The 14,152-nt window shown below is 35.9% G+C and overlaps 1 protein-coding gene across 1 annotated transcript; it reads right to left on the minus strand.

The window, feature by feature from the left end:
• Positions 1-11,528: 11,528 nt before the first annotated feature.
• On the minus strand, positions 11,529-13,068 carry LOC148871504 (phosphoserine aminotransferase 1, chloroplastic-like). Its single transcript, XM_088969492.1, has one exon. The coding sequence runs from the start codon at positions 12,957-12,959 to the stop codon at positions 11,670-11,672; it is 1,290 nt and encodes a 429-aa protein (XP_088825618.1). The 5' UTR covers positions 12,960-13,068; the 3' UTR covers positions 11,529-11,669.
• Between the last annotated feature and the right edge of the window lie 1,084 nt (positions 13,069-14,152).

Here is a 14,152-nt window from a genome sequence, read left to right on the forward strand (position 1 = left end):
AATTTCCGGGGTGGTCTCATATCTAAGATGGCTTTAATTTTATCAGGGTTGGCCTCAATGCCACGTCGGTTGACGATATAACCTAAGAATTTACTCGAGGTGATACCGAAAATGCACTTGTTCGGGTTTAATTTCATGTTAAACTTGCACAAAATTTCAAAAACATAATGCAGATCTTTTTATTAAATCATTCAAAAATTGGGTTTTGATGACCATGTCGTCTACATAGCACTTTACTTTTTTGCCGATCAACGGCTTGAACAATCGGTTTACAAGTCTTTGAAAAGTAGCCCTGGCATTTTTCAACCCAAAGGGCATGACCTTGTAGCAGTACAAGCCTAGTTCGGTTATAAAGGCCATTTTTTCCTCATCAGTAGGGTCCATTCTAATCTGATTGTAGCCCGAGTAAGCATCCAAGAAGCTCAACAACTCATGCCCTGATGTCGCATTCACCAAATGGTCTATCTTGGGAAGTGGGAAGCAGTCCTTCGGGCAAGCTTGATTCAGGTCGGTATAATCGACGCACATGCGCCATTTACCATTGGCCTTTTTTACCAGAACGGGGTTGGCTACCCAGCTTGGGTAATGGACCTCCCTGATGAAATCGACTACGAGGAGCTTCCCAACCTCACATGGGTGCAGTCTCCAAGTTTGGCATATACGGTTGTCAGGTAGGAAACCCCTTGCGATACGTCGAGCTGCTTTGTAGTGAGCTACCTTACATCGACCTGCTGGTGATGCACTGAGGTGCTTCTACCCGAGGTAGGTCTCCGAGGTAGCCTACTTAGGCTTGGACATGAGTGAGCTTATTCTAGTTAGGGAGCTACCGAGCTTAACCCGAAGTGTCTTTAGTTCGGGATGCTCCTTACTTAGGAGAGTCTTAGCTCGGGGTGCTCCCTACTTGGGATAGTCTTAGTTCGAGGTAATGGAGTATTATCTTGTAGCGAGCTGTCAGGCTGGGTTATAGCGAGCTCGTTACGCTGAGTTGTACCGAGCTCGTTATGATGAGTTGTCACTTATGTCGAGTCACGTCCACGTGTCCTCTTATTATGAGGTCGGGTCAAATCACCCTCCATCCTTGCCCTTCACTAGCGTCTCAGCAGCCGAGCCACCTGCCAGTTCTCCGCCGAAAATGTCTACTCAGAGGTTGCGACCGAAGAGTTTGGGGCTGGATTTGCTAGCTAAGATATGGAATCCATGGGGATTTGGTATGGATGAGAGAGACTTAGTTAGGGAGAGGGAATGGTGATTCTCTAATGTGGTTTTCCAGAGGCCAACGAAGCTATTAAGCATAGCGCGTCAGAAATGGGTGGTTTTCCGGTCACAATTGGCGGTGGTGGTGGAAAATGGGGAGTTGATGGCAGTAGAGGATGCCATCCTTGCTGGCCTCTGGTCTAGTATTTGAAGTCTGAACAGAGTAAGTTCGGACTTATTTTTTAAATTCTTTTTTTTTATTTTTTATTTTTTTTTGATAACGGGCTGACCGTTTGGTTTGAACGATCAGACCACTCAACCCGGTAACCTGACCCCTGACTGTTCAACCCGTTTTTGGCTCTGGGTCGCAGTCACCGATTCGACCAACCAGGTTGAACAGTTCAAGTCGTGCCACATCAGCATATGCAATATATATATATATATATATATATATGCCACATCAGCATATGCATATATATATGTACAAATACATATTTTATCAATAAATAATATATAATTATGCTTTAGATATTATATATGTATTATTTTATACTTAACTTACTTTTTTTAATTCAGTTTTTATTTTTTTATTTATAAAATATTAAAATTTGCAATTTAAGGCTAAAAAAGGGTTTTTTTTCATGAAAATAGCGGGGCAAGGCGCCTATGGTTCCTTGAAATGTATAGATCTTGAAAAGCTACCCAAGACCATAAAAACATTTCAATTGAACCTCAGAGTGCAAAGTTATGACCTCCTGAATTTTGCATACTATGTATGCAACCTGTGACACAGTCACCAGCTTAATCAGTTCAATGGTCCAGTTGTTTGGATCGGACGGTTTTTGACAATGTCAGTGATTTTTGGCATTTCTCCGGGTTATACTTGAACCAAACCCAAAATCTTGACCAGGCGATAGTTTCAACGGTTTAATTGACCAAATCAACAGCCAATTAAAAACACTCTAATCTCAACCTCTTGTAGAGGCCCCTCACGAGTGGAAAATGGGGAGTCACAATGAGGAATATCCAAAAGAAATACACCATCCTAAGCCTGTTAAAGATAGAAGATGTGAGCATGGACTGCATGGTAATGTGGGTTGAGAAGTTCAATACTACGAACTTTGTCCAATACTCCCATAATATGAAGTTTTGTCAATACATGTAGACTCTACATCATTAGTCCTCAAGGCAGATGCTCTGTTTATGGAACAAGTCAGCGAGGGGCTGGGCTCATTGTTGTAATTTTAGATGACAACGTACATCTGTTATCACTTAAGAGGTTTTACAAACTTTCACTTCATTTACTTGGAAACAATAATGTAGGGGCTGTTTGGTAAGTCTTTTTTGAAAGATCTTTACTAACACTAATATTTAGAAGATCTATTGAATTTTTGCATGAAGATTTAAGTAGCCTGAAGCTAATTCAGCTATCATGCGTCTTTCTGTATTTTTTTACATGAGAATAAAGTGAAAAAGATGCAAAAAACTCTATTTAAAGCTTTCTGAAACCAGTCCAAAATGAATTTCTTGTATTTTTTTGGCACATCAAGTTTTAGCAACTAAATCTATTATGAATCAAACAGAAAATAATCGTGATATAATCTATCTAATTTATAAACAGCTGAAAGACCGCACAAAAAGACATGTAAAACGGAGCCGTAGTTAGTTGTAATGGGTTGTGGCCGGATGCTTACTTGCTTGTGGCCCAATTGTATCCGAGTTCAAGTTGTAATAGTATGTCGTATATGTACTCCGGCAGTTCTGAATTGCAGATGTTGATGATCTTACTGGGCGAAAAAAAAATAAAAGAAGAATAAAAAAATCTACTAGGTTTGTTCATCATTACAGGTCAGGTACTCAGCTCAAATTTAACACCCTATAATCAGTTAATTGATCAGAGCAGATGGTTTTAAATTCAGAAAATTGTCAAGTAGTCATTGCACAAATCTATCAATATGCTTTAAGTTTAAGCTACAGCTCAGGTGTAGGCCATGATGGCTTTCAGAAAGGATCAATATTTAAAGAGTTTGGGAGAACATATAAGAACTCTGAAAACCCCAGTTGGTGGTTTTAGAATTAGGTTAGTCAGCACATGTTCTATGGTCACCATTTTCTAAAACTGAGTTTGATTATGGAAGAGAAAATAGAAGATAAACTATTGAATAGTTTTAATCATGGTTTTCAAAACCGGATCAGACCGAACGTTTGGACCAGAATTTTCCCCAAAATCAGATTTTTGTCAAAAAAAATATTGATTTGGTTAGAAAACTGTTAATCCGGACAGTTGAACCGTCTGAACCATTTAACGGTTTTGATTATTTTTTATTTATTTTATTTTTTTATTAGAACGGGCCATTTGTTTGGTTCGAACGATTAGACTGTTCGACCCGGAAACCAGACCCCTAACCGGTTCGTTGTCTGGATCGGTTTTAAAAACCTTGGTCTTAATAAAAGGTTGTTGGAGTATGAAGTTTTGCAAATTGAATTTGGTGATTGCTCTATGAAAAGAGGTTTTCTTCAAGAAAGTGCCTGGTGCCATTTTCATTTCCCTCTCAGGATGGATGGGAGAAAGCCCAAAATTTGTTTCTGATAAACTTTTTTTCTGTTCATCTAATGTTTTCCATAGTTTATGCAATTAGGTATTTGGATGAAATATTGATTATAATGTCTGGTTAAAAAATGCCAAGTATGGAATTGAAGAATCAAAATGTGATGGTTTTTGGAAGGAGAATTGGTGTAGAGATTAATTTTGCACCATCAAAAGGCAGGCTCAAAAAGGTCTATGGTTTCACATTTATGCAACATTTTTTAGATGGTATAATCGTTTATGTGGGTGGTATTACTGTCAAATAAGGTGCCAATTCTAATAGAACAAACCGATACAGGAACGGTGGACTTTTGTATTTATGCATACAAAATGCAAGGTTTTTTATTCTACATATTTGTATTTATACTTCTTTCAAATTGAGCCTAAGATTGCGTTTGAAAATAATGCAAATATGTAGAGTGTGAAACGGTTTATATAAATTGTAAAGTTGGGTTAGTTTTGCACCGATAAATTTATCTTCTTACCAAACAGACTTTTAGCTGTAAGAGATGCAAATATGAATTCCAATAAAGTATATGCTTTTTTTTTATCAAAAGCCTACTTAAATGCAAATTTACTTCCTTTTTATTGACACACTTTTACATCTTATTATCAATGTAAATATGCATTAGTCTGTTATTTATCAATGTATAAATGTAATGTTGCCAAACACATACAAAGGTGAACCAGAGTGCAAATTTACCCTGATCCAGGATTTACACTCCATTTGTGTTGTTTCCAAACACAGCCTGAGGTTCAATTTGGGAAGAGTGCAAATACAAATAGGCAAAATTCATGAAAATGACAGCATTTATATTAATACGGAGCAATGAGCATATTTGTATTTTTACTCTTTCCAAATGGAGCCTGAGCCTTGGGGATATCATTTATAGCCCAGCCCAGCCTGCAGTTATTTATATATTATAAGTGTTAAAGCCATCGGCCCAAAACCTGGCCCAAGAACGAGGCCTGTGTGTCTGGGCTATAGCCCATTAGCCCTTACAATTGGTGCCAAGTTAACAACATAATTGCTTTGATTGATCAAAGCTCTTCCGGTACCATATATCTTTCTGGTATTTTAGACTTTCCCAAAATAAAATCTTACATGTCAAAGATTTATGTGGTAATTGCTTTGTTTTGGAGGGAAAAATCATACACTTGGCTAGTGATTAAAGAGTTACAGATCGTTGGATTGGATGACCAGCAATCTTTTGGAATGAAGTCTTAACCCAAGAGTCTGAACCTTTTGGTGAGGAAATAAGCCCAAGGCGAAATTACAAAGTGGCTAAATGTTACATCCATTTTGTAGCAAGGATGAAGTGACCAGGAATGACAGGGGCGGGGCTAGGTTGGGTTTTCCATTTCTATACCTTGTCTCCAACTCTGAACTCAAATACGGGGCTAAAAATCCCAACCCCATCCCTTACCCCAGATTAGAATTCTGGGGATTCCCAAATTTGTCTTGAAAATTAATATCCGAATTCAAATTCGATTAAATATTTAAATATTTGATTTGATTCAAATTCGATCATTTAATTATTTTAGATAATTAATAAATATATAAAATAAATATTTTATTTATACAATTTAATTAATATATATAAAACATTCTAGTATTTTATATATTATATATAAGAATTAAAAAAGGTCGAATCTAATCAGGTCACATCTGAATTCAATTCGATTATGTCAAATCTCAAATTCGAAATTAGATTTTCGAATATCAATGATAATTAGAATTTCGATTATTAAAAACATTATGTAATTGCACTCAATATTCGTGGGGCTGATCTAAAAGACAAACAAGAGATTAAATGGATTGACGTGTCATGCCGAAGAAGCTCTTTACCCGCCAAAATTTTATCATTATGGGAGGATCTCGATGATGAGGTCAGTGGACTTCACTGCTCTGTCCCCACCCCTTGATCCCTTTATAATATACCAAAATTAAAAAGAAAATTAATTTTTATTTAAAGCTTTGGATTAAGTCTATTTAAGACTTTTTTAACCAAATTTTAAAATAATACACTTCGGTTGTATTTAGTTTGGTAGAAAATAAGAGAACCTATTTTATGTCAAACCAAACACTACCTTCTTTTGAGCATATTTTAGTGGAAGAAACATCCCAGAGAAGATATTTTATTAAAAGAACACCATAGTCATGTGTATTGACTAAAGTCCAACTTCCATGCATTTTGTTATTATTATATGTTTGCATTCATCACTGCTTACGTTAAGTCAAGACTCAAGAGGCATGGCCAAACCCTGAAGACAATAGGACATTTCTAGTTCAGGTATCTGAAAAGGGATAAATAATTATCCTTATGCTCTTAGAATTACGTCAGAAATGATGTATGGAATATTATTAAATGGCCTTATTAGTAATGGCTGAAGGTCTTTTGGTTTTTTCTCTCAATTTAATACCTATTTCTCTTTTATATTTTTTTTGTGATATCATTAAATGCAAGTAGTAAGTATAATTTCCAATTATAATTGGGACCCATTAAACCCAATTACAGATTGGTCTATCATGATGAACACTAGATTATACCTATCTATGTTTTATATTGGGTATATCGTATCATATCTTTAGGTTCATAAAAAATATTTCGGGTTTTAATCATTTTCAGCATGGTTTTTAAAATCGAATTGGTGATCAAACCAGTCAGGGGTTTGGTTATCAGGTCAAACAGTCTGACCGTTCGAACCGAATGCTCAGTCCATTCTGACAAAAAAAAAAAAAAAAAGAAAATGGTCAAAACCGTTTCAAACGGTTAATCACCTGGTTCAGCTGTTCCCTGACCAAAATCAATAATTTTGAAGGAAAATCTGGTTTTGGGGAAGACGAAATAGGTCACCTGACTGATTCATCCGGTCCAATTTTGAAAACCATGATTTTCAGGGATATCAGGCCTAATACGGACCCTATAAAATTTTGAAGAAAAAAAAAAGATAAAAAACATTAAGAAAAAGTGGAACATGCTGCATGTTTATGAAATGTATATATTAGGTGTATTGATACTTTGAACTTTCATTGTCACCAGTTGTATTTCTTTTTGTCTCTGCCATGTTACACCTGCAAACTCACATGTCATATAGCTTGGACAAAAATTTCCGTATATTGTTGCAATGAAGCATTGCAGACAAGCCAAAACCTGCAATCCACTTTTCCCTGCATTCCACCTCCTTCAATCCATGTGCTGAGTTCTGGCCCAAAACTAATAGCCTAATTCAATGAGTAAGATTCTACAGGTGGAAGTGTAGTAAGCCAGCAAGTCCAGGTTATTTAGTTGCCTTTGGATAAGCTTCAAGATTTGTATTTTCAGGGCTCCAAAGTACAAAGCCTCCATTTTGGGCTTAACTGTATTGTGTCTTTTACAGCCCAGAAAGCTGATTTATCAAAATGGAATCTTGTTTGTCACTTTCATAGTATTTTAAAAGATTTTATAAGAGCTTCTGGATCTTCTACCCACTACTTGTTTCCACATCTACATCGTATATTGGGAACATCTCCTTATGAATGAAAAGGGAAATATTCCCAATGCACAACTGTTATGTTATGTGGATAAAGATGTGGGAACAAGTAGTGGGTATTAGATAAGGGTGTCAATGGCATTCAAAAATTTGATTTTGAATTCGAGATTAGATATAATCGAATTGAATTCGGATAATTCAAATACTGCCTGATCCGATTCCAATTTGATCTGTTTAAATTCTCTAGATAGTTGTAAGAGAGGGGATTGACTATCCCTATTGTGTAGTCCCATAAAGTCCAAAAAAGTCATAGATATTCATCAGTTTTGAGGTCCCGCCAAAGCAACTTTTCAATTTGTTTTTGGATTTCTTCAATTAAGGTTAAGGATAGAACTGAATATATAAATTTAGGTTTTCATTGAGAAGTGTGGTTTTGATAAAATAAATGATCAGTAGACAATTTCTCAAGGCCTTAATAAACCAAATAGTAATTCAAAACCCATCATTAAAAAAATGAAAATATAATTAAAAAAAAGGGGTTTGATGCTTATTTAAGCAAAAGCTAATGGACCAAGTAGACATTTTGTTTTTTATTTTTCTCAAAATGATGTTAGAAAGGAAACAAAAGATGTTTGAAATTTTATAATTTTGACTTAGAAAAAGTCATTATTGAATCAGGTAAAGATATTTATTGATAACGGGCAAGAGTGGCACAACATTCCCAACACTGTCCCAATAGGTCATTATAGCTACACATTGGGAATATCTCTCTTGTTATTCATGAGGGTTGAGAGGATTTGCTGTCAACAAAACACTTTCAAGATTGTCCCAACAGGCCACCATACATTAGAAACATCTCCCTTATCACTCATGGGGAGATGTTCCCAATGTGCGATTTAATGGCTTGTTGGGGCTGTGTTAGTAGCAAGATTGAACTCCTGCCAAAAGGTTGGGTCTAGGTAGAACTAGTCCTGAACTGATTATTAATTGGAACAAATCAAGTACCTAGAACCATGCCGGTTAATAGTTAGGTATATAGAAAACTATGTTTGTTTAAATAATAACTTAAATTTTAAATTTGGATAATAAAACCTTAATAAAAATGATAAAAAATACTAAATTATTTATATGTTAATAAATTAAGCATTTTAACTAATATTATCTTATTTATTATCTCTCAAAATTTTCATTTCAAACATAAAAATATGATTAAAATTATAAGAAAATACTATATATATTTAATAAAATAATTGGTTTTGAGTTTGAATTGGTTCAGGATAGGCAAGAATTGGAACTGATTATTAATCAAAAGAAAATTATGGAACTAGAGTCGCTACAATAAGTTCATCCGGTTCAGGCCTATCGGGTAGAACTGAGCCATTGATAGCCTAACTCCATGGGACAAGTCTATTGAAACCCAATTCACATAATCAAATGAGTTGCTTGGATGTGGTTTCAATTAGCAGTGTCATTGTGTTAATGCTATTTGGAAATCCAATTTTGATTTTGAGATTTGACATAATTAAATCAAATTTGGATAATTCAAATATAATAATCAGTTGAATGATCTAATCTGATTTAATAAATATCCGAATTCAATCGATTATTTAATTCTTATATATGATATATAAAATATTTATATATTTATATACTTTATATAAATAAAATATTTATTTTTACCTAAAATTATTAATCAGTCAAATTCAAATTAAATTAAATATTTAAATATTTAATCAAATTCAAATTCAAACATTGATTTCGATCCCATATCAAGTTTTTTAATAGGATTCGAATTTGAATATTACCAGAACTAATTCAAATTCAATCCATTTACACTCCTAAGTTCCATCTTGGTTATCATGTTGCCCATCTGTGGCTTTTGCGTTGCAAAGAACCCTTCTTTTTGACTTTGGTCTGTAATCTGTTAATGGTGTCCACCCATAGTTGCAACTTGCAAGGCAGGGAAGACCGTTAGGACGCTTGGAAGAATTTAGATGAAAAGGAAATCTCTGTCCAAAGAAGCTTTGCTCTCAAATTCTTGCAACATTGGAGAATCTATATATTGTGAAATATATAGATTACGTATGCGCATTCATCACCGCTTACGTTTTTAGGGGGCCGTTTGATGAATTATTTAAAAAAAAAAATTAAAAATTTTAATAATAAAAATATAATATGAATTTTTACATCAAGATCTTAACAGCTTGAAGTACATTTTTTTTGCATATCTTTTCGTATAAGATTTAAAGTTTTCTGAAAATAGTTCAAAATAAAATTTTCACGCCTTTTCGAGACTATGGCTTTTGATAGATAAATATTTTCTCAACCAAATGAGAAAAAACCAAAACACAAACTATCAAATTTCTAAAAAACCAATAATCTACACGAAAAGACACACCAAACAGGATCTTAATAGAATCATCTAAAGAAATGAAAAAGGGGTGGGGACAGAGGTGGGTGCACGTGGGTACACTGACCTTACGATGATCCATAGTCCTAAGGTTGTTGGCTTTCCTTGAATAGAAAATAATTATACTTTACTCACCAGAAAAAAGGTTCCCACGGTATGGAATGTACCACAGAAATTGCCCAGATCTTTTCTAGGGTCTCCCAAATCTCTTCTTTCTATGTGGCACATTGCAAATGCAATGTACATGCCACGTGGCTAATTTAAAATTCGAGAGTGGATGACATTAACTATATGGGTCCGTTTGATTTCCGGTCAGAGTCAGAATCGGAATTAAATTGGGCCAGAATTGACATACCTCAGAATTAGAATCAAATTCTCATTCCCTCGAGGGAATGGCTGTTCCCTGTAACGGGGGTTTGCCATTTCACCTTGAATCGGAATCAGACTTCAATTCCACTCAACTGAACTGTTGGAATTGGCTTTTCTGATTTGGATTCCAGACCCCTATTCCAGTTTCCAACCAAAACAAATGGACCCTAAATAATTAAACTGCTTCTAGAGTTTCAACCTAAAGATCATTATTTGGGATTTGGAATGAGTAAGTAGATGTATAGCTCTGCTGTTTTTCTTCCCGTCTTTGTTCCTGTTTTCTGTTATGTTTGTTCTGTTTTCTAGCTGGTTTGAGGCATCTAGGCCATGCAGTATGGAGACCATGAACCCAAACTTGGCCATCCAACTTGAGGTGAAAGAGATAGATTGAAGGCAAAGAGAGGAATTCTGTGGGGACATGAAAACAACCTTGAGCAGGGACTCCAGATCCACCATGGTGGAATTTCTCAATCAAACAACCCACATTGTTTCTTTTGGCGTTCAAAGACAGGGTCTAAGCGGTTCTAATTGAAAAACCCTCCTTGCAGATTAAGATTAACCCAAGTCACCAGGATTCAATGAAAACATATAAAAGGGGGGGCAAGTTCTTGCAGAAAGGTCCTTCAACCAGCTTGTACCAATGTAAAAAAACAATATATGAAACAAAGCTAGATTGAAATATTCGTTCTCTTGTATAGAGAGGCAAAATCAGAGGCAACCAGAATTATTGCTTAAATGGAACAAGCACAGGAAAGATTTCATTGAAACCAGAACAAAGAAACAAACACCGAAAGATCAATCCATCTCTTCCACCTCAGGTACACTACTACACAAATACACCACAGACTAAACTAACAACTCAGACTGGTCTAGACCACACCAAGCTGCAATCTTGTACATGGGTGATTCTCATTCGAGCGCCCATGGATGTAGCTTTCTCTTTTATTTTTCTGCTTATCGCAGTTGCTGATCCAGAAGAGTTACCTTTTTAAGAACTGATATTGAACATTTTAACGAGAAGAAAAAGAAAAAATTACAATGTTCTGGCTTCAAGAACCAAAGTGATACTTGCAGCTCTGTCAAAAAATTTGCTCTATGAATAATCTTTGGGTTTTGTTGTCTTTTCCAACTCTTACAGCTTTAACTTGTTCTTCTCTCTTGTACGTTGGAATTTAGGCATGCCAAAATGGCTGAAATCCACCTTGCTGAATCAACTCGAAATATGTATTAGGCAAATAAGCATAACTCTGCCATGATCCCCAGAAAAGAACCCAAAAGAAAGGAACTGTAATAAACTTCTATGATCCATGGATGGAGGAATTAGGATTACCACCAACAGAAGTATCAGTTCAAGAATTTCCCATGCAGACCAACAAAGTCTGGTAATTCAATATTGGGTTTCTCATATATCTTTGTAAATCATATAAAGGAACGAACACTCAACCGAACTATAGCAGTGATAGAGGAGATTTGACAATCACCCATAACAAAATCTGACTGAAAATGAGCTCATAGCATGATATTCTGGACTAGATTGAAGTGCAACAGAGAAGATGAAAAGAAGAACAAACAAAACAACAACAAAAATCAGCTCATAGCATGATATTCTGGACTAGATTGAGGTATATAGCTGCATCATGCATGCCTTGCTTGGAAATCCTTCATGAAAGCAACCAATTTCTCAACCCCTGCCAATGGCATCGCATTGTAGATGGAGGCCCGCATCCCGCCGACAGACCTGTGACCCTTGAGCTGGACCATCTTCTCCTTGGCTGCCTCCTTAATGAACTCTGCTTCAAGATCTGACTTCTCAAGGGTAAACGGAACATTCATCAACGATCTAACCGAATTATCAACTGGGCATCTGTAGAAACCGCCACTCTCATCAATGGTTTGATATAGAATCTCTGCCTTCTTCTTATTCTTCTTCTCAATCTCCACCAAACCACCCTGTGCCAACAAATCTTCAAAGACGAGACCGCACATATAGATTCCATAACAAGGCGGGGTGTTGTAAAGAGAATTGTTCTCGGCATGGATCTTATAGTCAAGCATCACAGGCGTGATGGGTTGGGCATTTCCGATCAGATCCTTCCTGATAATCACTACGGTGACCCCAGATGGACCGACGTTCTTCTGTGCTCCAGCATAAATGATACCGAATTTCGAAACGTCGACGGGCTTCGAGCAGAAATTAGAAGACATATCAGCAACCAAGATCCTGTTTTTGTTCTTGGGGGTGGGATATTCTTTGAACTCAACTCCATGAATCGTCTCATTGGCACAAATATGCAAATACTTGGCATCTGGGTTCTGTTCCAACTCATCAGAAGAAGGGATCTTCGTATACTTGTCGGATTTCCCAGACCAAATAACATTGGATTTGCAGAACTTCTGAGCTTCCTTAAAAGCCTTGTCTCCCCAAGACCCAGTAACCAAATAATCAACCGGATCTTCTGGTTTACACAGATTCAACGGAACCGCAGCGAACTGGGTGGTGGCACCGCCTTGCAAGAACAACACCGCGTACTCTTCCGGAATATTCAGGAGAGCGCGCAGATCTGCCTCTGCCTTCTGAATAATAGAAAGAAACTCTTTACCTCTGTGGCTCATTTCCATGACGCTCATACCACAACCCCGCCAGTTGTAGAGCTCCGACTCAGCTTTCTTTAACACGTTTTCGGGAAGAGTCGCCGGACCGGCTGCGAAGTTGAAGACACGATCTTGTGACTGGGATGCAGGGGCCGTGGTGGAGAGATCTTGCACTTGAGTGGTGCAGGTGATGCAGAGGGACTTGTTCGAACGGGTTGGGGTCATGAAGTTCACACTCTGGGAAGGGAAGGCTATATTGGAATAGGGGTTTTTCAAAATGGTGAAGGAATGATTTGGGTTTTGAAGTAAAAGTGAATGAGCAGTGGCCGCCATTGATTTAGCAGAGAGAGAGAGAGAGAGAGAGGAAAAAGCTTCAGCCTTCAGCTTGGTTTCTGTACTTGGGCAGAGACTTTTAGTAGAAGAGTTGTTTATATAGAGGAGGAAGGCTTCAACGAAAGGAACCAAGAAGGTTAATGTCGACTACCAACCATATCGATGAAATGCCAAATATATCCTTACTAATTTCTAATTTGCCCAAAGAGGACAAGTCAATCACTTTCTTTTTTTTTTTATTTTATTTTTTTTGTCTTAAATCTTCATAATCAAATTTTAATTATCTTTTTCGGTAAGAAAATGATTTCATTCAACGAAAAAGCAAAAAAACATAAAAGACGAACAAACAAACAACTAGTGGATTGAATCTTGGTTTGCAAACTTCTTGCGTAATTGCATTTACCCGAATAAATAATGTTTTTCAACCAAGTCTTATAACATCCAATAGCAGTAATTTCAAAGAATATTGCATTAGGGATAGTGATCCAAGGATTAAGGGGTGATCAAATCCAATCACCAAGAGGTTCATCTCTGGTTAGTTGGTCTCCACCCCAGGAAGGCAGCATTAAAGTCAATTATGATGATTGTTTCATTTACAAGGTGGACTAGGTGTGGTAATTAGAGATGCTTGGGGCTTTCTACTCAAAGTTGTGGGTCAAAAGATAAATTGTTTATCTACTAAGGATGCTGTAAGCATAGTAGTGAGACTGGGTGTCCTTGAAGTGAAGAGATGGGGAATCATAAATTTTATTTTAGAAGCAAATGCAGTTTGAGGTAGTGAATAAGATTAACAACTGCGGTCCCACTTAATGGGATTCCCATTCTAGAGTTTGTTAAGAAGTAAAGAGTTCATGAAAAAAACAAACAAACCCTGATATTAATAAAATAATAAAGGTTATTAAATTCATAATAATAAACAAAGATATTAATTATTGAATATAATAATCATAAAGTATACATAAAATATTAATACAATATAATTAAAGTAATGATAAAATAATAATACAATATTAATAAACAATTCATTAAATAAAAATAAAACATTAATAATTAAATAATAAAATATTATGATAATAATAATAATAATAAGGAGAAGAAAATAAGAATATATTAATAATTAAAATAATAATAGAATATTGGTAAAATATTAATCAAATAATAGTACTAGAATAAAATATTACTAAAATAACAAT

Source organism: Nelumbo lutea, chromosome 2 (genome assembly GCF_056320005.1).
Source record: "Nelumbo lutea isolate HS-2025 chromosome 2, American lotus-T2T, whole genome shotgun sequence".
Classification (NCBI taxonomy): Eukaryota; Viridiplantae; Streptophyta; class Magnoliopsida; order Proteales; family Nelumbonaceae; genus Nelumbo; species Nelumbo lutea.

Excerpts from the sequence above, each read along its gene's own strand:
- LOC148871504 (XM_088969492.1), bottom strand. The coding sequence starts at position 12,959 with ATGGCGGCCACTGCTCATTCACTTTTACTTCAAAACCCAAATCATTCC.